The sequence below is a fragment of the Limanda limanda genome, chromosome 3, assembly GCF_963576545.1.
Source record: "Limanda limanda chromosome 3, fLimLim1.1, whole genome shotgun sequence".
NCBI lineage: Eukaryota > Metazoa > Chordata > Actinopteri > Pleuronectiformes > Pleuronectidae > Limanda > Limanda limanda.
In genome coordinates this window covers 3954954-3978888 of record NC_083638.1, presented here as the reverse complement: position 1 = coordinate 3978888, position 23935 = coordinate 3954954, and the positions used below count along the sequence as shown (strand labels likewise).

Genomic DNA, 23935 nt, shown 5'->3' with positions numbered 1-23935 from the left:
AGGAGGACCCCATTCTGTGTAATGGCAGCGCAAAGGGTGATGTTTCCCCCACGTTGCCCTGGGACATTGATGATAGCCCCGTGGTCAATGATATTTCTGCGTCTCTTTCTTGCTTATGTCAGGTTAAACCCTGCCTCATGTGTATATGAATTCATGCAGGATTTCCTCAGCATCCATCTGTAAAACTCTCCGAAATACAGTGAAAGACAAGATTGTGTAGTTCAGCATAGGTCTGGTATACAGTACATTTACATGATAAAGGTTACGTGTGCAGTATGCAACATCACAGTGATAAAGAGAACAATACAAACCTCCACATACTCATGCTGCAGCCTTCTCCTCCTCCGTGGATTCCCCCTCTCACCCTCACTCTTCTTCTTTTTTGAGCACGAGCTCCATTTTGGTTGAAAACAGGTGAACTCTTATTCACACTCTTATCTACAACATTTGTATAGTGCTTAAACCAGATTGGTGTGTCTACAATTAAGCAGTCATGTGTTTGCACACCCAATGGCTGTGTTTAACCAATTGGCTCATAGGGGGGGGGGGTCATTTGACAGTCAGTGCTTAGGAATTGCAAGGAAGTGACATCTTCATATACTTCTGTGTCTAATGTGTACAAGTGTGTTTAGTGTTTTGCAAATCACTGTGTGTATTGTTTTGCAAAAAGTGTGATGCTGACATTGTGTTTATAGTGGTGCAGATCTGGGCTCATGTTATGCTCCTTGAGTGTAAGGTTTTGATAATTGTGTAATACTTTTGATTTTAGTGTTTAAGCAATTGAAAAAAAACTGTAAACTGCGACACAACACGTGACGTCACGCACACACCCACAGTCACGTGATTTCCAGTACATGCAGAGAGGAGGAGCAGCCAGTGAAAGTGTTCAGACTTTGTTCGAACTTCAAGGAGCAGAGCAGGAGACTAGAAGTCTGAGTCTGGTGAGTGTTCAGCAACTTTAATATTATTCATTGTGTAGAAGGGTTGACTCAGTTATATTTGAGGAAACACTGAGTTTTTGTACCTGGCTTAATTGTGTGTGTTTGAGCTCACAGTGTTTTCCCCCTCAGACTGAAGATGAGTGGTTATGAGGAAGAGGACAGAGTAGAGTCTCCAGGGTTCAGATGTGTGTCTCTAAAGAGTGACTGGTCCATGAATCATCCTAACAACTTCAGTAAAGAACCTGGACCCTCACACATAACGTAAGAGACCTGCTACAAACCACAAATGTGAACCTCCAAACTGAATCCTCAGAGAATGAACCAGTGAATGATGTGTTCTGAATAAAAACATGTTTGTGTTTGCAGAGGTCAGGACCACAGACTGAGAGCAGAGTCTCCAGGTTCCAGCTGTCTGTCTCTGAAGAGTGACCAGTCCAAAGGACTTCCTCCAGAGTTCAGTAATGAACCTGGACCCTCACACACAAAGTAAGAGACTGTTTCTACTGTGACCTGCTCTGAAGAGGATCTAGTTTCCTCTAGTGTGGCCCCTGCATTATGACACAGCTTCATTGAAGTTGGTGACTAATCTCTCAGAATAACTCAAAGAGCTCAGACCAAGAACCAACACGCTCCTTATGAAACCACTTTGAAATCCCCTAGTGACTCATTTTGATTTGGATCTGCACCAAATTCAACACAATGGTAAACATCAGTCCTCTGAACATGTCTGTGAAAGAGGAAACCCCCCTCCGATCTGGTTCACAAACCACATCCTTCCACCAAGTTTACTGGTAATCTGTTCAGTGTTTTTTATAATCCCACTAACTAACAAACCAACCCACACACAAACATACTTGGTGAAAACAAAACCTCCTTGACAGAAGTAATGACAAACTGTGACTGTGACATGTGAGTTATCAGGAAATGTCTTCACAGGGAGAGGAAGAGGAGTCATGTTTCTGAGGAGCAGCAGTCGTCCTGCTGTGCTTCGTGTCAGGACGTCCTGAAGGATCCAATCTCCACCAGCTGTGGACACTGGTTCTGCAGACAGTGCATCACCTCATACTGGGACCAGTCTGGCTCTTCAGGAGACTCCTCCTGTCCCCAGTGTGGACAAAGATCCAGAACAGGAGCTGGAGCTCAGACAGCCGGTCAGAGCAGCACTGTACATGTGTCTGCTGATGTCTTCACTTCTGACAACAGCACATGTGGTTTTATTTTGTTCCTTCATACAGCTTCAACATTTAACATCGTTAGAAAAGCACAAAGTTAAAAAGCTTTTATTTTCTGTAGTTTTTCTGTATCTGATGAAAACAATCAGCAGATTCTCAGATTCTCTGTCTCTGACATTGTTTCTTGTCTTTCAGCAGATCGTGGTCTGCAGGAGGTTTTAGATGAACATAAGCTCAGTCTGAGCAGGAGATGTGAACATGTGACTGAAGGAAGTGATGAAACAGGAAATAGAACCCTCCTCAACAGGATCTACACTGAGCTCTACATCACAGAGGGACAGAGTGAAGAGGTTAATACTCAACATGAGGTGAGGCAGCTTGAGACGGCTTCCAAGATGAAGATCCTCCACGACACTCCCATCAGGTGCCACGACATCTTTAAAGCCTCCACTGACCAGCAGAGCAGCATCAGAGTCGTCCTGACCAACGGCGTCGCTGGCGTTGGAAAAACCTTCTCGGTGCAGAAGTTCACTCTGGACTGGGCAGAGGGTTTAGAGAACCAGGATGTGGGTCTGCTGACTGTGCTTTCGTTCAGGGAGCTGAACCTGGTGAAGGACCAGCAGCACAGTCTCCTCACGCTGCTCCGTGTTTTCCATCCAGCGTTACAGAAGCTCACGGCAGAGACGCTCGCTGTCTGTAAACCTTTGTTCATCTTTGACGGCCTGGATGAAAGCAGACTTTCTCTGGACTTCTACCACAGGGAGCTTGTGTCTGAGGTCACACAGAGGTCATCAGTCAACGTGCTGCTGACAAACCTCATCCGGGGGAATCTGCTTCCCTCGGCTCTCGTCTGGATAACCTCCAGACCTGCGGCGGCCAATCAGATCCCTCCTGCATGTGTTGACAGGGTCACAGAAGTACGAGGCTTCACTGACGCCCAGAAGGAGGAGTACTTCAGGAGGAGATTTAGTGATGAAGAGCTGTGCAGCAGAATCATCTCACACATCAAGACGTCCAGGAGCCTCCACATCATGTGTCAAATCCCAGTCTTCTGCTGGATCAGTGCTACAGTTCTGGAGCACATGTTGACCACAGACCAGAGAGGAGAGCTGCCCAAGACCCTGACTGAACTGTACTCACACTTCCTGATGGTTCAGACAAAGAGGAAGAACAACAAGTATGCTGAGGGACATGAGACGACTCCACAGCAGCTGACGGAGGCTGACAGGGACGTTCTCCTGAAGCTGGGGAGGCTGGCACTTAAACATCTGGAGGAAGGAAACATCATGTTCTATCAAGAAGACCTGGAGCGGTGTGGTCTTAATGTCACAGAGGCCTCGGTGTACTCAGGAGTTTGTACTGAGATCTTCAGAAGAGAGTGTGTGATCTTCCAGAAATCAGTCTACTGCTTTGTTCATCTGAGCGTTCAGGAGTTTCTGGCTGCAGTCTACATGTTCCACTGTTACACCAAGAGGAACACAGAAGAACTCAACAACTTCTTGGGAACATATAGAAACACAGACAGTACCTTCTCCCTGGATGACCTCCTGAAGAGAACCATGGAGAAATCGCTCACCAGTACAAATGGTCATTTGGACCTGTTTGTTCGCTTCCTTCACGGCCTCAGTCTGGAGTCCAACCAGAGGGTCTTAGGAGGCCTGCTGGGTCGGAGAGGGAACAATCCAAATATCATCCAGAGAGTAATCAACAACCTGAAGGAGATGCAGAGTGATGACATTTCTCCCGACAGAAGCGTCAACATCTTCCACTGTCTGACTGAGATGAACGACCACTCAGTTCATCAGCAGATGCAACAGTTCCTGACGTCAAAAAACAGATCGAAGGAGGAACTCTCTGAGATCCACTGCTCAGCTCTGGCCTACATGCTGCAGATGTCAGAGGAGGTTCTGGATGAGTTGGACATGGAGAAGTTCAACACATCATTCTGGGGTCGACAGAGACTGATCCCAGCTGTGAGGAACTGCAGGAAGGCTCGGTGAGTCCAGACATGATCAATAACATGTTCAATCAGTGGAGATGAGTCGTTCTTCAAATACACTCAGTGTTAAATGATTCTCATTGTTTTGGGCAGCATGGTGTTGCAGTGGTCAACACTGTTAGTGCAGCCTTTCTGTGAGGAGGAGGTTCTCTTGGTGTCTGCAGGGTTTTCTCTCTGAGTTCTCCAGCTTCCTCCACAAACTCATTTATGTAGCATATACATTGGTATTAATACATATATACATTCTCATTGTTCTCATGTCCATATGAGAACAACTTATCAGATGTGGGGAGTGAAATCCAGTGTGATCACTGTTCAGGAGTTTGATCATTCCTCAAGCTCAATGACCAATATATATATTTACATACATTTATATATATAAATGTATATAAATATGTATATATATATATATACACATGTGGAAAGTTTTTATCCGAGCGAACAGCTAGCTCAGCATGAGGAGACAATCACTCAATCCAAGTGAATTACCACCCTGTGCGTGTGTGTGTGTGTGTACATATACAGTGGCGTCATTGTGGGGGGCAAATGGAACTGACTTCCCAGGGCCCCAAACGGGAGGGGGGCCCTTGAAAAGCCTTTATGATTTAAAATTAGGGCTGGGCAACGATTCAAAGTTTTAATCGCGATTAATCGCATGATTTCCCTGATTAATTACGATTAATCGCATTTGTATACGCAAAATCCAATAATGAATTAAAAAGTAGTGTATAGCGCAATTTTATTTTCAATGTTCTGCCATATGAACGAAAGTGCCATAACATTTGTTGTGCAAACACTTTTAACATCAGCATTTAATACAGTAGCAGTTAAATAAAATATTCAGTGTAAATCTCAACTTAACAATGTTATCAAAGCAAATACAAAGTTAAAGCTCAATGCCACTGCCAGGGCATTAATGTTATCCTCTTCGTTATGAAAAATGTATACTCCTCCCTGCGTCTAACGTAGTCTGACGAAGCCTCGCTCCACTCGTTGTTTCGTTGAGTGATTTGCTGATATCAACTGTGTGTTTTGCATTTAGGTGATATTTTAGACTGGAAGTGCTCCGGTGATAAGAAAATTCACCTTGACAGTGGCTACAAATAACTTTGGTTCTGTCGACTCCGCCGTCTGGAAGGACTTTAAAATGAAAATGGCCATGTAAAAGCTCCGTACCCTTATCCATGGTTGTTTATCCGCCAATTATTTTTTTTTCCGCAGCAGTCAGCAACAGACTTTCACAAAATAAAAGCCTGACTTTCACAATAAAACAATAAATAATCAAACCTGAGTTAATGCGAGATAAAATAATTAATCGAGTTAACTCATCACTTGAGTTAACTCGATTAAAACGAGTTAACTTGCCCAGCCCTATTTAAAATATATAAATAATAATTAATTATATTAATTTCTAAGTGCTTAATGAAACTGGTTGAATAAATCCATTGATTGGCTGAAGGCCTGTTGTCACCTGTCTCACCAGAGGCGGATGGTGAAAAATGTTCAACCGCTGTGCTGTACCATACTCAGGTATCAGTAACCATCCCACTACGATTCAACACAAACTGCAGGATACCAGGCATTTGTACGCCACCACCAACCAGTGCAGTGTCCGTCCCTCCAGGTTCCTGACATGTTGCATTCACAATAATATATGGTCACTGAAACCTTTGACCTTTGACCAATGAAATCTAATCAGTTTGTTTGAGTCCAACTCGTCAAAATGTGTAGAAATCACCTAAAGACAGACTTGAGACATCATGTTCAAGGGGCCAAAAACGTGTTGTGTGGCCTTGACCTTTGACTTTTGACCGCCTGAATCTAATGAGTTCCTCTGTCAGTCTAAATGAACTATTGAACCAAATCTGAAAGGATTCTCTTGAGGAGTTTTTAACATGTTCATGAGGCGAAAGGGGGATTTACCAGGGTGAGGGTCACAAGATCACGTTTTGTATGAATGTTGTGTTTTCTGATTTTCAGGGTTCGTACGGTCATGGAAAACCTGGAAAAGTCAGGGAATTTTAAAATGTGTTTTTCCAGGCCTGGAAAAGTCATGGAAAAAAATAATCTCCCAAAAGTTTTGGAAAAGTCATGGAAATTTGATATGTTCATATTTTGCTTGCTTTCGCTATGTGGCAGGAGGTCGGAATATCGGAGTTGCCCTGAACGCAGCACAGTGAAGATGTTAGCCGCTGCTCTGCTTCATGTCCGCACACGGACCCTCAGTCCACGGGGAAGGGAACCCGGACAGTACCGGGTCTGGGTGAGGGCTTCCGGGAGTGAGGGCGTTACAACGACCGGACTAAGAGGTCGGGAACTGACAGATCGAGCTAGCTCTCAGCGGCTAGCTGATCTCTCATCGAGGCTTAAGAGTACAGCAGCGCTTATTTTCAAGTGTAACCATTGAATTATCCCGTTTAACTGCCACAAGAGTTGTTCATCTTGTAATAAAGACCTCAATGAGGAAACACACGGTGTTTTTTCTATTTTTACTGCATTTTAATATAGCCTATAAATAGTGAATTTTAATATAAAAATATTAATGATTAATCGAAAATCAATCGTTAATTCTCCCGACGATCGATTAAGACAATTTAATCGAATGCCCATCCCTAGTTAATTTAAGCTGAGTTTTAAATCATTCATATGCTTCTAAAGAAATACGCTCAAAATATAAGCTTGCATACTTGGGTTTGTGTCATTTAAGGTATACTGTATGCCTTGGAATTCTCATTGTAAGTTTGAATACTACATTTTGTCACTTTTTCGCGCATACACCGAGATTTCACAAAATGTTCGGTGTAATCCATTGGTCAAAATGTGTATGAACCGTGGATTTTATTCTAACAGATATTTTCTTTAATTACAGACTTGATGGTTGTCGTCTATCAGAGACTCACTGTGAAGTCTTGGCCTCAGCTCTGAAGTCAGACCCCTCACACCTGAGAGAACTGGATCTGAGTAAGAACACACTGCAGGATTCAGGAGTGAAGCTGCTGTGTTCTGGACTGGAGAGTCCAAACTGTCGACTGGAGGCTCTGAGGTCCTTAAATCCTTCTTCACTTTTCAGACTCTCTTTCTTATTCGTTCATTATTTATTTAAATTGTCTCAGTTCTGCTCTGCTCACTTTCTCTCAGTCATCTGTCCCTCACCCAGCCTGTCAGTCACATTCACCTCATCAACTCCATTCACCTGAACTCACCTGCTCCTGATCACTGAGAAAGTGTCAGAAAATAACATGTGGACTGAGGCCGAGCGCTCGTCCTCCTCAGGTTTTCAAAATAAGACACATTCTTATTGAAATGCATTGGACAGTTGATAAGTATAGAAACAGACAGGAAGTGACTGTCAGGAGCCGTCCCTACTTTAAACAATGTTTAATTACACAAACCTGCTCAGTGACCAAACACACAGAGAAGAAACTGATGAATGAAACAATGGTCCAACATGTCTGATCTGATATTTATCTTCAGGTCACAGACTGGACTGAGGTCATCTGCATGTTGAGAGTCTGTGTTGACATGATGACGATCCACAACAACAGGAGGACACGTTCTATTATCATATTTCTGTATCCAGGTTGAGGGGCTGCAGACTGTCAGAGATCAGCTGTTCTTCTCTGGCTTCAGCTCTGAGGTCAAACCCCTCTCATCTGAGAGAACTGGATCTGAGTGGCAGGCTGCAGGACTCAGGAGTGAAGGAGCTGTGTGGTTTTCTACAGAGTCCAACCTGTCGACTGGAGACTCTGAGGTCAGACATCATGTTTTAATGTTAAAGGTTCAGTGTGTAGAGATTTAGTGCCATCTAGTGGTGAAGTGTCATGCTGCAGCTGAACACCCCTCACCCCCCCAGTTTGAGCTACTGTAAAAAACATGTCGGCCTCCGTAGAGAGGACCCGCCGCTGATGTAAATATAATGTATTTAAACATTACATTACATTTCATTTAGCTGACGATTTTATCCAAAGCGACTTACAATAAGTGCATTCAACCCCGAGGGTACAAACCAAGAACAACCATAATCAAGAAAGTACAATTTCTTCAAAAATAAAGCAAAACTACAAAATGCTATAAGTAGCCATTTAAGTGCTACTAAATTGTTAATTTTTTTTTTTATTCAAGGTATAGTCGGAAGAGGTATGTTTTTAGTTTGCGGCGGAAGATGTGTAAACTGTCTGATGACCGAATGTCGATGGGGAGCTCATTCCACAATTTAGGAGCCAGGACAAAAAACAGTCGTGATTTTGATGAGTGTTTAGCTCGCAGTGAAGGAGCAATGAGCCGATTGGCCGAAGCAGAGCGGAGTGAACGGGCTGGGGTGTAACGTTTGACCATGTTCTTGATGTAGACAGGACCGGATCTGTTCACAGCACGGTACGCAAGTACCAATGTTTTGAACCGGATGCGGGCAGCCACTGGTAACCAGTGAAAGGGAGCGGAGGAGCGGAGTAGTGTGAGAGAATTTAGGTTGGTTAAAAAACAGTCGAGCTGCTGCATTCTGAATGAGCTGCAAAGGTCGGATGGCACTAGCAGGTAGACCTGCCAGGAGGGAGTTACAGTAAAATGAGACATAAATGTCTCATTCTAAAGTAAAGAAAACAACAATTTGTACAGTTTAGATGATACAAGTGAAACCATCTGTAGGATGCTTTTCTATTCCGTTTTTAACAATGGATCCTTTCACCTTAATCTTCCAAACTGGAGCTTTAAGGTCAATGTTATTTTTACACATGAACTCAGTTTAATTTAAAATTAAGTTTTATTCTTTATCCAGGTTGAGGTACTGCAGGCTGTCAGAGATCAGCTGTTCTTCTCTGGCCTCAGCTCTGAGGTCAAACCCCTCTCATCTGAGAGAACTGGATCTGAGTAACAACATCCTGCAGGACTCAGGAGTGAAGAGGCTGTGTGGTTTTCTACAGAGTCCAACCTGTCGACTGGAGACTCTGAGGTCAGTTCACTGACTGACTTTTGTAGATCTCATATCTATAAAACAGCATTTATACTAAAGTTATCTCATTTAATTATAATTTATAATAATTCCTCTTTATACATAACTTGAATCCATTCATTAATTAATCTGTGACATTTTAAATATTAAGCTACTTGTTAAAACACTGAGTTTAGTTCTGGATTTCCTAAACTGATCTGCATGACAGAGACCGGGTCCAAATAATCTATTTGTACTGAATCAGGACTCGTTTTTAGTCCAACATGTCTGATTTCATATTTATCTTCCATGTTATAAGTCTGTGCTCACATGAATATTTGTTTGTTATTTTCACACATGAACTCAGTTAAGTTGTATTCTTTATTCAGGTTGAGAGACTGCAGTCTGTCAGAGATCAGCTGTTCTTCTCTGGCTTCAGCTCTGAGGTCAAACCCCTCTCATCTGAGAGAACTGGATCTGAGTAACAACAACCTGCAGGCCTCAGGAGTGAAGGAGCTGCTTGATCTAAAGCAGAGTTCAGACTGTCGTCTGGAGACTCTGAGGTCAGTAGATGGTTGGAGTCAGTCCATTCTGCTTTCATCAGTATTTTATAGGGCTGGGCAAGTTAACTCATTTCAATGGAGTTAACTCGAGTTAACTCAAGTGATGAGTTAACTCGATTAATTATTTTATCTCGCATTCACTCAGGTTTGATTATTTATTGTTTTATTGTGAAAGTCAGGCTTTTATTTTGTGAAAGTCTGTTGCTGACTGCTGCAGAACAGGAAAAAAGAAAATAATGCTGCAGAACAGGAAAAAAGAAAATAATTGGCGGATAAACAATCGAGTTAACTCGATTAAAACGAGTTAACTTGCCCAGCCCTAGTATTTTACTAAACACAGTCAGTATCACAGATCCAGGGTCTATGCTACCAAGCAGGATTTGTGGTTATCAGGTTAACTTTAGGTTTAGTTTTTTCAGTCCTACGAAGCTCGTCCACTTCTTAACGAGGTCAATCACCATGGTAACTTATGATGAACAGCTAACCTGCTCCAGGTTAAGTTGGAGATCAACCCGTATAGAAGCTCCGCCCACTGACCACAGTGACTCTATAAAGTTGTGTGGTGCACACTCTCCTTAAAGGGACGGATAAGGGAAGTTTAAATCAACGTCTGGTTGGTTCAGTTGATCTCTAACTCACCCAGAACATCTCAATCTCTCCAGACTTATCCTGTCACCAAAACACCAGATGCACTCAGTCAGCTTCCTGAATACAGGTCCATGGGTTTTTATTGAGTAGGGATGTCAGAGGTTTCCACCACAGTGTGTGTCCTTAGAGTCAGTGTGTGTCCTCAGAGTCAGTGTGTGTCCTCAGAGTCAGTGAGACAGTGTGTGCCACATCCTGGTATCAAACGTTTCTCATCTAGAATCTTCTTCTCTTCCACTCGTCTTGTTAGTAAACAACAGATTGAGATCTCCTGGCCCAGAGTTATTTATCTTGTTCACACACGTTATTATATCGTGGTAACGTAATATATTTTAACCAAATGCCGCCAGGGGGCGCTGTAACTTACACATTGACACAATCCCAGATGTTTTACCAGCTGTTCTTCCTGCATTTAGCAGCTGTAACTGAGTTTATTTTATTCTGGATCATGTGTTTGTTCTACTTGTTGTGAAATATGAGGCTCTGCTGTCAGTCAAACTGCCCATGTCTGTGATTGGTCATACACAGTAAACCCCGCCCCTTTTATGAGCACGTCTTCACACAGTGAAACATGTCTTCACCTGTAACAGCAGTAAATCCACCTCTCAGGTGTCCACTCTGCACTTTGACATGCAGAGGACACACACTGAGCTCTTAGCGTGTTCATTCCAACACGTGAACATGAAGCAGAGAGGAAGCTGCTCCACCTCTGAACAGGACTGAAGTCGCTGCTGCTCTTTCTACTGGATGTGCTGCATCACTGACTCACAGCTGATGAAGTGAGTCTCTGGAAACACTGATGTCTTCTTCTCTCAACAGGTGGAGGGGGGGATCTTTGTTGAGGTTAGTGTGACCAGGACAGTGTGTGTGGACGGAGGCTGAAACAGTGAAAGACGTTTAGAAACACAGATAATTGGTTTGGAGCCGGGAGCCTGCGGCTCTGCTTCACTGAGAAGATGAGAACGTCTGGACTCATCAGATCTAATCAGTTCAATGACTTCATGAAAAACATTTGAACTCACATTTTGATGATTTTCATTCTCTCTGGATTCTTCATACGTGTGTTCATAACTGATCTGCATGTTCCTGCTCATTTACAAAGAGATAGAACGTTTTGTACAGGTGGACTTTCTTTCATGTTCAGCTTTTATACAACATCGGACAATAAGATCACACTCGACATTTATTCACAAATGTACATGAAATTTTTCAATCCACAACGTGATCAACTGCAGAAGAATCATTTATATACAGTCTCTGATCGTACTTCACGCACAGATCTCACTACGTCCAGGACGTGATGTCATCACTTGTAACTGTCGGATGTCAAGATGTTGTGTAAACTCCGACAGGACATTATAATGTTTTATCAATGATTGTTGATTATTCTGAGTATGATCTCATTCAGGTTAAGTTCATCAGAACATACTGTTTATACGTCAGTGTCTTATTGAGATTATTGTCTTAATCTGGTTGATACCAGAATATTGTATCCATGGAAACTTCAAGCAGTGATTGGTTGGTGAGCGACATGTCGTCCGTCACGTCTCACAGCGACAACACAGAGAGAATTTGTGATTCAATAATCAGCTGATCACACTCATGGAGGACGCGGGTTCATGACCTGTACTTCAGCCAGCCAACAGGGGGCGATGCAGATAATTTGGCCTCATCTTTATTTACTGTCTAAATGTTAACAATTTTATTTCACTGTGTTTTGTTGAATGACGTCAGATGAGATCTTCACTGTAAAGTCGCAGGTGACGGATCTGACCTGAGTTTGAGTTTCTCACTTTCCGTGTTTCACTGTTTGAATAAACTGTTTCCACTTCATTGAAGTAAAAATTCTGTTACATCACATGACTCACTGAGGAGGCTGTGGCGGCGTCTTGTAATGCGGGCGAAGGGGCCAACACGATGGATCAGACACATGGCACCGTTTGGTAAATGAGTGTCACTGTGTCGTGTCACCACTGTTTACAACGATGTCTTTTTAATGTTGAAATGAGTATTTCCATTCTGTCATGAATAAAGAATCCCATTAATTCATTAATCAAAGCTTATCATACATTCTCTGTGTTTTACTTATGGATGAAGTTCTGCCCGCCTCAGCAGCAGCAGCGCCGGTGGTGCTGATCGAGATGTCGTTAGGGTCGACACTGAAGGTCGCATCTTTCAGGATAGATGGAAGGAAAAGTATTTATTTGGGGAAGTAGGAGCCAAACCCGTGTGTCTTATTTGTTCTCAACAAGTGGCTGTAGCAAAGGAGTACAACATCAAACGACAGTACGAGACCCACGCCGAGAAATACGGCGAGTACACAGGGCAACTTCGGACTCAAAAGCTAAACGAGCTAGTATCATGGCTACAGAAACAGCAAGCCGTATTCTCCAAATGTCGAGATACACACAAAGGTTTGTTTTATGTTTATAGATAAAACGACGACACGGAACTCCTCTGTTTAGTTACTTTATTATAGTTAACATGTCACACTTGTGGTTCCTACTCCGTCACTCCACACATCAACAACCCCTCGTCACTTCACTTCCTCATTAACCCCTGACCCCCCACAAAACCAGCCAATGAGAGCCTGGCATCAGAATGGAACTGATAGAACTGCAGTGTTGCGCACCGTTGAGGGATAACTACGCATCTGTTGCAGTTCTATCAATCCTTGCCACCACAGGACCCAATGCTCACGGCCTTTGTAGGTAAAATACTAATAATATATCGTTTTGGGACAACATATTTATGTGAGCAGGCCTGTTCCGTGATGAATATTAATAAATCGAAAGTGCGCAATCGCCCGACGCACGGACATCTGAATGATGAGGTGATGCACTGTCTGCAGAACCAGTGTCCACAGCTGGTGGACCACTGACTAGAAACTGTCCCGCGATATGGACAAGCTGGTGAAAGTTAAAAGGTGTCTGGCTTCGACAAGTAGCTGAAGTAGGCTGGTCTCCCCATGTATCATAAATCCAGTTTGATATGGGTGGGAGGGAATAAAAGGGGTTGGGGTGTCCTGATAGCCAGGCTAGTGCCTTATAGGCATGTGGGTGTGTGGAAATATGGGTTGGGGTTGACTGGTGATGACTGGCAAAGTTAATGTGCCTCATCTGTTGTTGAGCCAATTCAATGTTTTTAGCTCACATTTGGCTATTTTTTTAAGAACCTTTTTGTTTTACTAATTCCTACTGGATATTCAATCACATGGTCTATTGTTGGACTACTTTATTCTGGAGCTTACTTTCTGTGTCTCGTTTAGGCCTACTTGGCCTGGCCTTCTTTTAATTGGCCTAATTATGCATTCACGTGTTTTCGTGTGCAAGCCTTCAATAAATATAATAAAAGTAATTAACAGTTTACACTTGTGTTATTTATAGGAAATGTGTTTTGTTGGCACCTAGTCTATTTTGTTGCATTTCTAATTTATAAATGTAGGCTACTTGCATGGATAGGAAAATGTTACGTCTTTAGAGGGTAAGTGTCTCCTGCTTTAGGCTATGTACTTGTAGGCCTCATTGTGAGGCTATTTTGGTTCTAATGCAATTTCTTATTGATGTGTAGGCCTTCATGAATAATTTCAAATAGCCTACCTATCCATGTGTTGAGTCAGTGTTTGGCCTTTTCAGTCAGAAAGTGTTATCCGGCCCCCTGAGATCTCGCTTGAAAAAAATCTGGCCCCCTGTCCAATTTCACCCTGGCATCCCTGCATAACAAGGTTGCATCCCCCTTAGTTATACTTTTACTATTATTACTCTTACATATGATTACTCACTGTTATGGACAAAATTGAACTGATAAGCATTACATGGTTACACAACACCATTGCCTTCAGATATTGACAATTGCTGCTCAGTGCAGGATTGAATCATTAGAAACTTGAATTTTAGAATCTTAGAAGATACAAGGCATGGTTACATTTGTTCAGCATTATCTTATCTTACATGCAGTGGTGTATAAAGTACTTGAAAGCCATACTTGAGTAAAAGTACAGATATATTACCTGAAGGTGACTTCGGTAAAAGTAGAAGTCACCCGTCAGAAAATGACTTGAGTAAAAGTCTTAAAGTAGCTCATATTAAAAGTACTTAAGTATCAAAAGTATCTGGTGTTGAAATGTACTTAAGTATCAAAAGTAAAAGTACAAGTACCAAAATTAAAAATGCAAAGTGCTTTTTATAGTAGGCCTATACAGACACAAAACAAACCAAAATGTTTCTCCTCAAGATTTATCTCAACTGACTGAAAAAATTTAACAACAATATGAATATAATGTATATAATGTAAAAATGTTGAACCCTAGATGAGAGAGAGAGAGAGAGAGAGAGAGAGAGAGAGAGAGAGAGAGAGAGAGAACCAACCTCCGCTGCTCAAGTAACGAGCCAGTTTGAGAATGTAAGAAGTAGAAAGTACACATATTTTTGTTCAAATGTAACGAGTAAAAGTAAAAAGTCGTCAGGAAAATAAATACTCAAGTAAAGTACAGATATGTGAAAAATCTACTTAAGTACAGAAACAAAGTATTTCTACCTCGTTACTTCCCACCACTGCTTACATGTTTAAAGTACATGAACCGACATGAATAAAACACAGGGATTTAAAAAAAAAAAAAAATCTTTGGGGATCTTATTTTGAAATCCGTGATCAACATCCACCCGGAAATCCGCTCCATCATCCGTGTTGTGTAGCGGTTGGTTGTTCTCTGCGAGCCCGTCTGATGAGCTCCTCTCCCGGGCACTTTCACCAGACTTCCCCGGTGCTGTGGAGCGGCTTGTGGTTCTCCGTGTGACCGACGGATGAGCTCCTCTCCCGGGCACTTTCACCACACTCCCCCCGGTGCTGTGTCATGATTGTACCGGAGCCGTGACGATGCAGATCCTGACCCCCCATGTGTACTGGGCTCAGCGGCACGGAGACATCTTCCTCCGGGTGGAGCTCAGCGACGCGAAGGTAGGACCCCTCCCCCGCAGACAGCTCACTTCCGGCCGGCTTCCTCCAGCCTCTCACCGCTGGTTGTTCACTGGGAATGAGAACGAGTCTAAACCAGGTTTTAATTATATATTTAATCAAATTAACGCTGAGTAACCTTTGCTAATGTTTGCTAACCCTCTGTGATGTTAGCTTAAATGTTAGCTTAGCTGTTAGCTGAGTGGATGTTGTAAGCTAAATTAACCGTTAATACTTATTAGAGAATAATATATTAATGTTTGTCATATCAATCAGAAATCTACATTTATTGTTTTTACTGTTTTACTGGTTTTCTGTGTTATTCTAACTCTCCTGAATTCATTTAGTCCTGAAATGTCCTCACCATTGTTTATTTGTTTGAATAAAAATGTCAAAAATACTACTTATTTTTATTGATAACATTTATTGATGATTAAATAGAAAATTCTTTTAATCTCAAGTACAGGTTGAGACAGAGACAAAACCCTGAAATAAGAAATATAACGAAGAATATATATATATTTACTTTACTTTTTCATATTTGAGGATGGATTACTGTTTCCAGGTTGTGGAAAATGTTCTGCAGGATTTAAAATTAATAATTTGAACCCAGTACCTTTTTAAAAGTCATTAACAAAGGCAACATGTGTTTCTTTCTTCAGTAAATCATGAATGTGGTCATAAACGTCAGTTATTCATTTATAAAGGTGTAATAAGGTTTGTAATTTGAGATTCTTTGGGGGTTTTCTTTGTCTCCACCTCCACACTCACAGTCTGTCTCTTGGTCCTTTAGTGTAAATGTGTGAATGTCCCAGCTGAGTGTTTGCATCAGTAACATGAAACCACGGCGTCCTCTCGTCTTCAGCGTCCACAGGTTCCATCAGGTCTCATGAAACATGCATGGGTGTTAATGGTGGAGCTGGATCTCGTTCAGCCATCTTGTCGTATGAGTGTCTGTCCTCTGTCTCGTTCAGCAGCTCAGGAGACGGAGGACAGACGTCAAGAGACACATGTTGGGTCCATTTCTATCAAAGAATAAAATAATCTCATGAGCTGTCGAGCACATCCTGTAAAATATGAGAAGAAAAACACTGAAAACACATCACGAGTTTCTCTATCACATCCTGCATTAATACGCTGCTGAAAGTAGTCCCCAACAAATACACAAGTCTGCCTAAGTTTGTGTAGCATCTGTTAACACATCCTCTCGTGTGTCCTCTGGTGACAACAAGTCCATCGTGTGCATCAGGTTCTGATGATTATCTTTTTTATTTGGACATTTTCAGAACCTTGACATCAGCCTGCAGGAAAACAACACACTTCAGTTCAAAGGTTTGTGTTTGAGTTTACTTAGTTTCACACACACACACCTGATATTGTTATTATAATAACATATAACTGTTGTCTTCACATTGTTCCACAGCACAAGGACACGGAGCTAAAGGAGACAATGAGTACGAGTTCAGTTTGGAGTTCCTGGAACCGGTCAGAGCCGAGGTAATGATCTTTAGTTAGTGTTGTTGCCTGTGTTGCTTGTTTCTGTGTGTGTCTGTGTCTGTCTCTTTTTCTCGCTGTTCTGGCTTCCTCCTACAGTCCAGTCCACACACATCCAGGTAGTTTTTGGATTAATTTGAGACCTGATAATAGGTGTGAGTGTCGGCGTGTGCGGACCCCTGCTCTCAAGTCAGCTGGGATGGACACGGACCCTCAAAGGACCAGTGGAATAGATACTGGTTGTAATGGGATCTACTGGTTTATTCCCCACAGTGTCTGATAGTAACTATTTGACATATTTGTTGTTGAACAGTATTATGTCTCATTGTGTTATCTTTCAAAGGTAAATTCTAGTGGTGTCGGGACGAGTAAATGTGTTCCGTCCACAACCTCCATCTTTGCTTTAGGATGAACAAAAATACATATTTAAGATTAAAATAATGGCATTAAACTAAAAATGCAATATTTCCAGCCAGATTCTTAATTGTTTTATGTTAGATTCAAGCTTAGTTTCGTCATGCATGTTGTGTTAAGTGGAAAGTTTGAGTGAGTGCATGACGTTACTCTCAGTGGATCCAGGTAGAAGCAGTGTGTTACATCCAGGGCCTGGTAGAGGAATTTATAATCTAACAGTGTGTGTGTGTGTGTGTCTGCAGATCAACCACAGGTCCACCCAGCGTCTGGTGGACATCAAGATCAAGAAGCAGGAGGAGCGCTGGTGGGACCGGCTGACGCTGCAGGAGAAGAGGCCGGTGTTCCTGGCTCCGGACTTCGACCGCTGGCTGGACGAGTCCGACGCCGAGACCGAGCTTCAGGCCAAGGTGGGAAACAAAGAACACTGAAAAACAAGTCTGCTCCGAAGAGAGAGCACCCTCCTCCAACCACTGAACATTTGAACATTCGTACATTGCACTGACTGTTACTTTGTTTTTATACTGTATATCCCGCCTATAGTGTATTCATATTTATATATATTTATATTTTTATCCTGTTCATAGTGTATTCATCGTCCTTATATCTTACAATTCCTGTTAATACTGTTATATTCCATATATATTTCTACTGTATAGATCTTATTTATTACATTTTCACTTTAATATGCACAATACTCTGCACTTTACTGCCTTTTTTTGCACTTCTGGTTAGACGCTAAACTGCATTTCGTTGCATATGTACTTGTACTGTGCAATGACAATACAGTTGAATCTAATCTAATCTAATCTAAAGGATGGTGTTTACCAGAAAAGGTTTCTGATCGTGTGATCTCTTTTCCAGGAGGAGGAGAAGATAAACAAGATCAGTGTGGAGTCGAGAATTCGTAAAGATCGTGAGTCAATAAATAAATCAGCTAAAATAAAAGCCCTCATGGATGAATACGATTTTCTGACTGATCTTCTGCATGTGTATTAAAGTAGTTTTACTTATTTCCTTCTGCCTCTGTTCCACAGCGTACCTGGGTGTGAAGAGAGGTTACCTGTTCATGTACAACCTGGTGCAGTTCCTGGGATTCTCCTGGATCTTTGTCAACATGACCGTTCGCCTCTTCATCCTCGGTCAAGGTTTGTAAATCACGTCACTCCACCAGCTTCTAGAAGTGTTGTCTTCCTCACACACGTATCCCAAAGGTCCTGGGATGTGCAGTCAGACGATCCAGATGTGTGAGTAATGAACCAGATCATCGGAACCAAACCAGGGTTTCCTCCAGTGCTGTATAGGCATTTTCCACAAATATTTCCACAAATATGAGGAGGACTCAAATAGCCCTACAAAGTTCTGTGTTTAATTTATTTCAAATTAGGCCGACACTTGCCTGTGTATTTTGTTTGTTTGTTATTTTGTTGCTTGTCTGTTTGAGTAGCTGGCTGAAAGCAACGAAGTAGTACGCTTATCTTTTATTGGTAACCAAACTGTTACGGTTCATTGTTTCTGAAATAAGAGGCCTGACTGCTATGTTCACAGCAAACTTGAATTTTTTTTAATATTAAGTAGGGCTGAAACTAACGAATATTTTTCTATCGATTAATCTGACGACTATTTTATCGATTAGTCGATTAATCTAAACGATTAATTTTCCTCCCAAAAAAACCAAATTGACCATTTCAATTCAGTTAATTTTATTTTGATAACAACAAACTGTATGTCATCGTATAATGCAGCACAAAACAAAATGTAAACAAAGGCTCAAATATTAAAGTGCAAAAAACTGTAGGTTTAAACTAGCAACTCCAACGTGATACAAATAAATAAAAAACAGGGCTTATAAGTTAAGTCAGCAGCTCAACTCAAAAATATATCAAAGTTTCTATCAGCCCTACCACCAGGCTTAGCAAGTTTTCTTGGGGAAACCCTGCAAACATAACATCAGGGTTCGATATCTGAAACGTCCGTAGCTCATTGCTCAGGAAAACTCTGTGTGAACAGCAACGTGTAGAATAAAGAGGTTTTTCTTTATCTGGGACGTTAACAATAGTTTTTGTGGTGATTTCTCAGCTCAGATTAATTTGGCTGAACATTGGGTTTGTTTTAAAAACCCGTCTGATCTTCTGACTGCTGTCGTTTCTTTCATTCTCCCTCCTGGAGTTCGGGAATCCATCCCAGTTTATATTTAGTCACTCTATTTTAAATCCCTTTGATATTGTTCCTGTGCTTTATTCAAACACAAATCTTGGCGAAGAGGAAAAACAAGAGTAGAAGCAGAATTGTCGGAAATGAAAATGAAAATAAGGATTCAAACTATATAAATCGTATTTCTTAACAGCTTTTGAATTTGCAAATGATTATTAATTGAAAGTTTAATCAGCACTGTTCAGAAACAGGTCTGTTTGGTTTGTGAGGATCTTTTCACTGATGAGCTGATTTGAATAGAAACAGAAGCACGGCCGCAGGTTTTGTTTTGCAAATTCTGAGGATTCTGAATAGTGGTTCATGAAATGTCCTGTTTCATTCTGTCCTGATTCCTTCTGTCCGTCTCTTCTGTCTCTCGCTGCTCCACAGATTCCTTCTACGACACGTTCCACACCATGGCCGACATGATGTACTTCTGTCAGATGATGGCGGCGCTCGAGGTCATTAACCCCCTGCTGGGTTTGGTGAAGTCGCCGTTCTTTCCTGCTATGATCCAGGTGAAGACAGCGGGAAAAATACATTGACTGTAAATGGTTAGAGGTCAATCTGACTCCTCCCTCTATCCGGCTGTGTGATGTCACAGGTGGCCGGGAGGAACGTGATTCTGTTTGTGGTCTTCGGCGCCGTGGAGGAGATGCAGAACAAGCCCGTGGTGTTCTTCGTCTTCTACCTGTGGAGCAGCATCGAGATCTTCAGGTCAGATCAGCTTCCTCTGTCCTCTGTGGTTCCTTGTTGTCGTGGTTACCGGCTCTAACATCAGACCCCGCCCCCCCCCTCTCTCTCTCTGGCCCCAGGTACCCGTTCTACATGCTGGGATGCATCGGCACCGACTGGAAGTTGTTGACGTGGCTGAGGTACAGCCTCTGGATCCCTCTGTACCCGCTGGGCGTCCTGGCTGAAGGTCGGTGGCTCCTCGGTTAAAGAGGAGGTTTTCATGTGTACTGATATAAAATGGTGGCTGTTGTTGTTGTTTGTTGTTGTTGTTGTTGACGGCGGCGTGTTGTTCCCAGCGGTGGCGGTGATCCAGTCCCTTCCCGTCTTTGACGAGACTCGTATGTTCAGCGTCCCGCTCCCTGCCGTGCTGGGGGGGTCGTTGAGCTTCTCCTACACGCTGCAGCTCTACCTGGTCTTCATGTTCCTGGGTGAGACGTCCACTCACTTCCCACAATGCACTCTGATTCCTCCTCCTCCTATAAACTCTCCTGGAGGAATGTGGGTAGTGATAGGTCCGATGTTTAAAACAGATCAATCTATTCGTACGCACATTTAATTTAATACAAGTTCAGTTTGTTTCAAATCACCGATCATGGAGGAGGTGAGGTTCATCATAGATATATATAAGGCTAGCTGTCTCGGCCAACGGAGTCGAACGTCCGCACATGGCGGCCATCTTGCTACAGGCGGCTCGCCCACCGATATTGTATTGTAGTGGTACGTACTTTTTAAATAACCATAACTTGCTCAATTTTCAACAGATTTTTTAATGGTTTGGTTTGTTATAAACGTCAGAGATGTAGTTATGCATACTTTTGAATAATTATGTTATTTTCTAAAAAATTTAAAAATGTATGCAGTGTCATAACTACATCTCTGACGTTTATAACAAACCAGACCGTTTAAAAATCGGTTGAAAATTGAGCAAGTTATGGTTATTTAAAAAGTACGTACCACTACAACACAATGTTATGGGTGGGCGTGCCGCCTGTAGCAAGATGGCCGCCATGTGCGGACGTTCGACTCCGTTGGCCGGCAACACGGACGAGACATCTAGCCTTATGTATATATCTATGAGGTTTATGACCTGTACTGCAGTCAGCCACCAGGGGGTGATCAAGATGAGGATAAACAGTCCATGTCCATTTCATCTAACCTGTGGATTAAATAATGACCGAGGTTCCTTCTCTTCTTCTTCAGGACTCTTCATCAACTTCCGTCACCTGTACAAGCAGCGGAGGAGGAGATACCGCTCCAGGAAACGGAAACTCCACTGACCCGACGTCCACCTGAAGAAGAACCTGCTGTTCTCCTGTTTTCTGCCTTTTCTCATCTTTCTTTCTTTCTGATCTCGGGAGAGTTTACACTTATTGTCATATCCTTGTATCTTTTCTCCTTTCTCACATTTCACAAAAGTTGAAAATCCGCAATGAAGGAATATTTTAATCATGTTTTCATTAGAAATGCAACAGTCTCTGACCTAGAAAAAACATTTAGGAACATTCCAACGTACCAAATGGTTTCATCGGGAATCGTGTTCTTGATGGTTCAAATATATTTCTAAAAGATTTCAACGATGATTCATGTTCTTTTAACTACTTGTTACCAGTCACACATTAGTTACAGTCAAAATGAGATGTCCCTCGTATGTTTTACATTGTTGTTGCTTGTTAACGCTCTGTTGAAGGATGTTTCCTTATCAGGGGATTCAGAGCAGGATTCTAAAACAAGATGAATGCAAAGGACTTCATAGATCTAATGTTTTTTGTCAGAGGACGATAAATTCTCAAACATTGGAACCAGGGCATTTGAAAACGGTTCTTGTTTGCAGACCACGATGTGAAGATTCTCTCTTCCAGTTAATTTTAGATTTATAGATAGATTAATAGATTCCTGCTGGAACCAACAGCAAGTTTACGTTTTGCAATGAAGTGAATAAACATCTGTTCAGATTCTTTTACATGTGTTGGATGAAGGTGTTGGTCAGTTTGTACCAGGACATGAAAACCATTGTTCCCAGTGTCCGGAGCGATTTGTGGTGAAGTCAAAATCCAGTTCCCTTGATTCGTCAACACTAATTTAATGAGGATTGTTATTGAGCCGTTCACCCAAACGTTTCCATTGTTTAACCAACATCTGTTTGAAACCTGAGTGGCTTGATTTTCCTTTTTTATTTATTTTTATGTTTGTGGGTTGTGTAATTTTCCATTTGTTCACTGTATTTGTTTCTATTTATCTCTGTGAACCCATTTTATGTCTGAAAGGTTCCTGACCAAATGAATAAACTTCAGAATTCTTATATCAGACGTGGGTTGTTATTCTTCTTTTCAAGTCATATTGGCTTCTGGATATTGTTTTAAAGGGAAATACTTAAAAAATAATAGTGAAATAATACTTTTGTTTGTAGTTTATTGTTGGTATATGTTGTTTCTCTCTCATTGGAAGATTGCAGTATGATACATTTTTAATTATTTACTTTTTTTTTAACTTCACTCCCATGAAGAAGGATCAGAAATAACGAATCAATTTAACCAATTCTGAATTTGTTTTGATTTAATTTCCATTCTGGGGTTCAAGCTGCAGTGTGATATCCTGGTTCAGTCCAGTGCTATTTTCCAGGATGATTTATTGTCATTTGTCTCATTTGAATTGTTTTGTAAATGTGGTTATTTGGTCATTAAAGTTATCATAAAAGTTATTAGAAATGTAATTTTGATTTATCATTTCAGCTCTTATTCATACAGTTGACTTATCTTCACCCAGCTCCTCTGCTCAGGCAGAACACACAACATTTCCAAGGGACATGAAAAGTTGTTCCATGTGAATTGTTGTCCTGCTAAACCAAACGTGTATCTTTTATAATCGTAATAATAAAAACATTAATAACGAGGCTGCAGCTCGACCACTCCCCCAAACCCAGACCTGACTCCTCCAGTCCCTCCACGTTTCTCCGGCTCTGAACGTTGGCGTATTGATACCGGTCTGTGTGCGGAGGGTGAGAGGTGATAATCCTCTTATCATCATCATCATCTTCATCATCATCATCATCATCATCATTAGCAGCAGCAGCAGAACAATGCTGATCCGCGCTCCAGCCTCCCTGTAGCTCCACGAAGAGCCGAGTCAGCAGCTGGAGGGACGAGGTGCCGCAGGTGAGACCCCCAGCACACACACACACACACAGACACACACACACACAAACACACACACACACACACGCACACACACACACACACACGCACACACACGCACGCACACAACATCTGCCTGTCTGTATATTTCATAGATTGACAGTGAGCTTGAATCTTGTCCGATAATACGCGCATGTCTCCGTTAGGCTTTTTATTTTATATTTTTTTAAATCATCTCTGATGTTTTAATGTTTGCGTCTAATTATCGTTTCGTGCACGCGCATTTCATCACGTTCTTCCCCGTGCGCGCGCGTCCACGCTTGTAACACATGTTCTTTTCAATTAAGAAGCAATTCTGGATTTAATTGTGTTAATTTCAAAGTGTGACGCAGGTTGTGTTCCCTGTTTTATTATTACGTGTTTAACGAGTCTTCGATGTTTTTTGTGAGAATCCAAAGCCTGTGATTATGTAGCCATAGTAACAGGTGGCTGTCTGCATCACACACACACACACACACACACACACACACACACACACACACACACACACACACACACACTTCTCCCTGCCTCTGAGAGGGAACCACATGTGTTCAGGATGATGACACCAGTTGTGTGTTTGTTTTCTTCAGGCGGGAGCTGCCAGCAGTGAAAGGATGAAACGCACAATGTGCAGGTGTGTGTGTCTCCTCTCGCCTCACGGATCCATGGAGGACCATCAGGGATGCATCTGACGTAGCTTCCTGTCTGGAGTCGAGACCACCAGGGGCG

At 42.0% G+C, this 23935-nt stretch overlaps 2 protein-coding genes across 2 annotated transcripts; both read left to right on the top strand.

Moving 5' to 3' along the window:
• Positions 1–1897: 1897 nt before the first annotated feature.
• LOC132998619 (NLR family CARD domain-containing protein 3-like) lies at positions 1898–12244 on the top strand. Its single transcript, XM_061068346.1, has 7 exons — positions 1898–2092; positions 2312–4109; positions 6982–7155; positions 7693–7863; positions 8887–9060; positions 9429–9602; positions 11067–12244. The coding sequence occupies exons 2-7, from the start codon at positions 2509–2511 to the stop codon at positions 11098–11100; spliced, it is 2328 nt and encodes a 775-aa protein (XP_060924329.1). The 5' UTR covers positions 1898–2092; positions 2312–2508; the 3' UTR covers positions 11101–12244.
• A 2701-nt stretch (positions 12245–14945) lies between these two features.
• On the top strand, positions 14946–22332 carry LOC132998383 (very-long-chain (3R)-3-hydroxyacyl-CoA dehydratase-like). Its single transcript, XM_061067994.1, has 11 exons — positions 14946–15203; positions 16487–16532; positions 16624–16697; positions 17351–17515; positions 17970–18021; positions 18143–18253; positions 19689–19816; positions 19903–20015; positions 20114–20220; positions 20330–20461; positions 21234–22332. Exons 1-11 carry the CDS (start codon positions 15123–15125, stop codon positions 21308–21310), a joined length of 1086 nt encoding a protein of 361 aa, XP_060923977.1. The 5' UTR covers positions 14946–15122; the 3' UTR covers positions 21311–22332.
• Positions 22333–23935: the final 1603 nt, after the last annotated feature.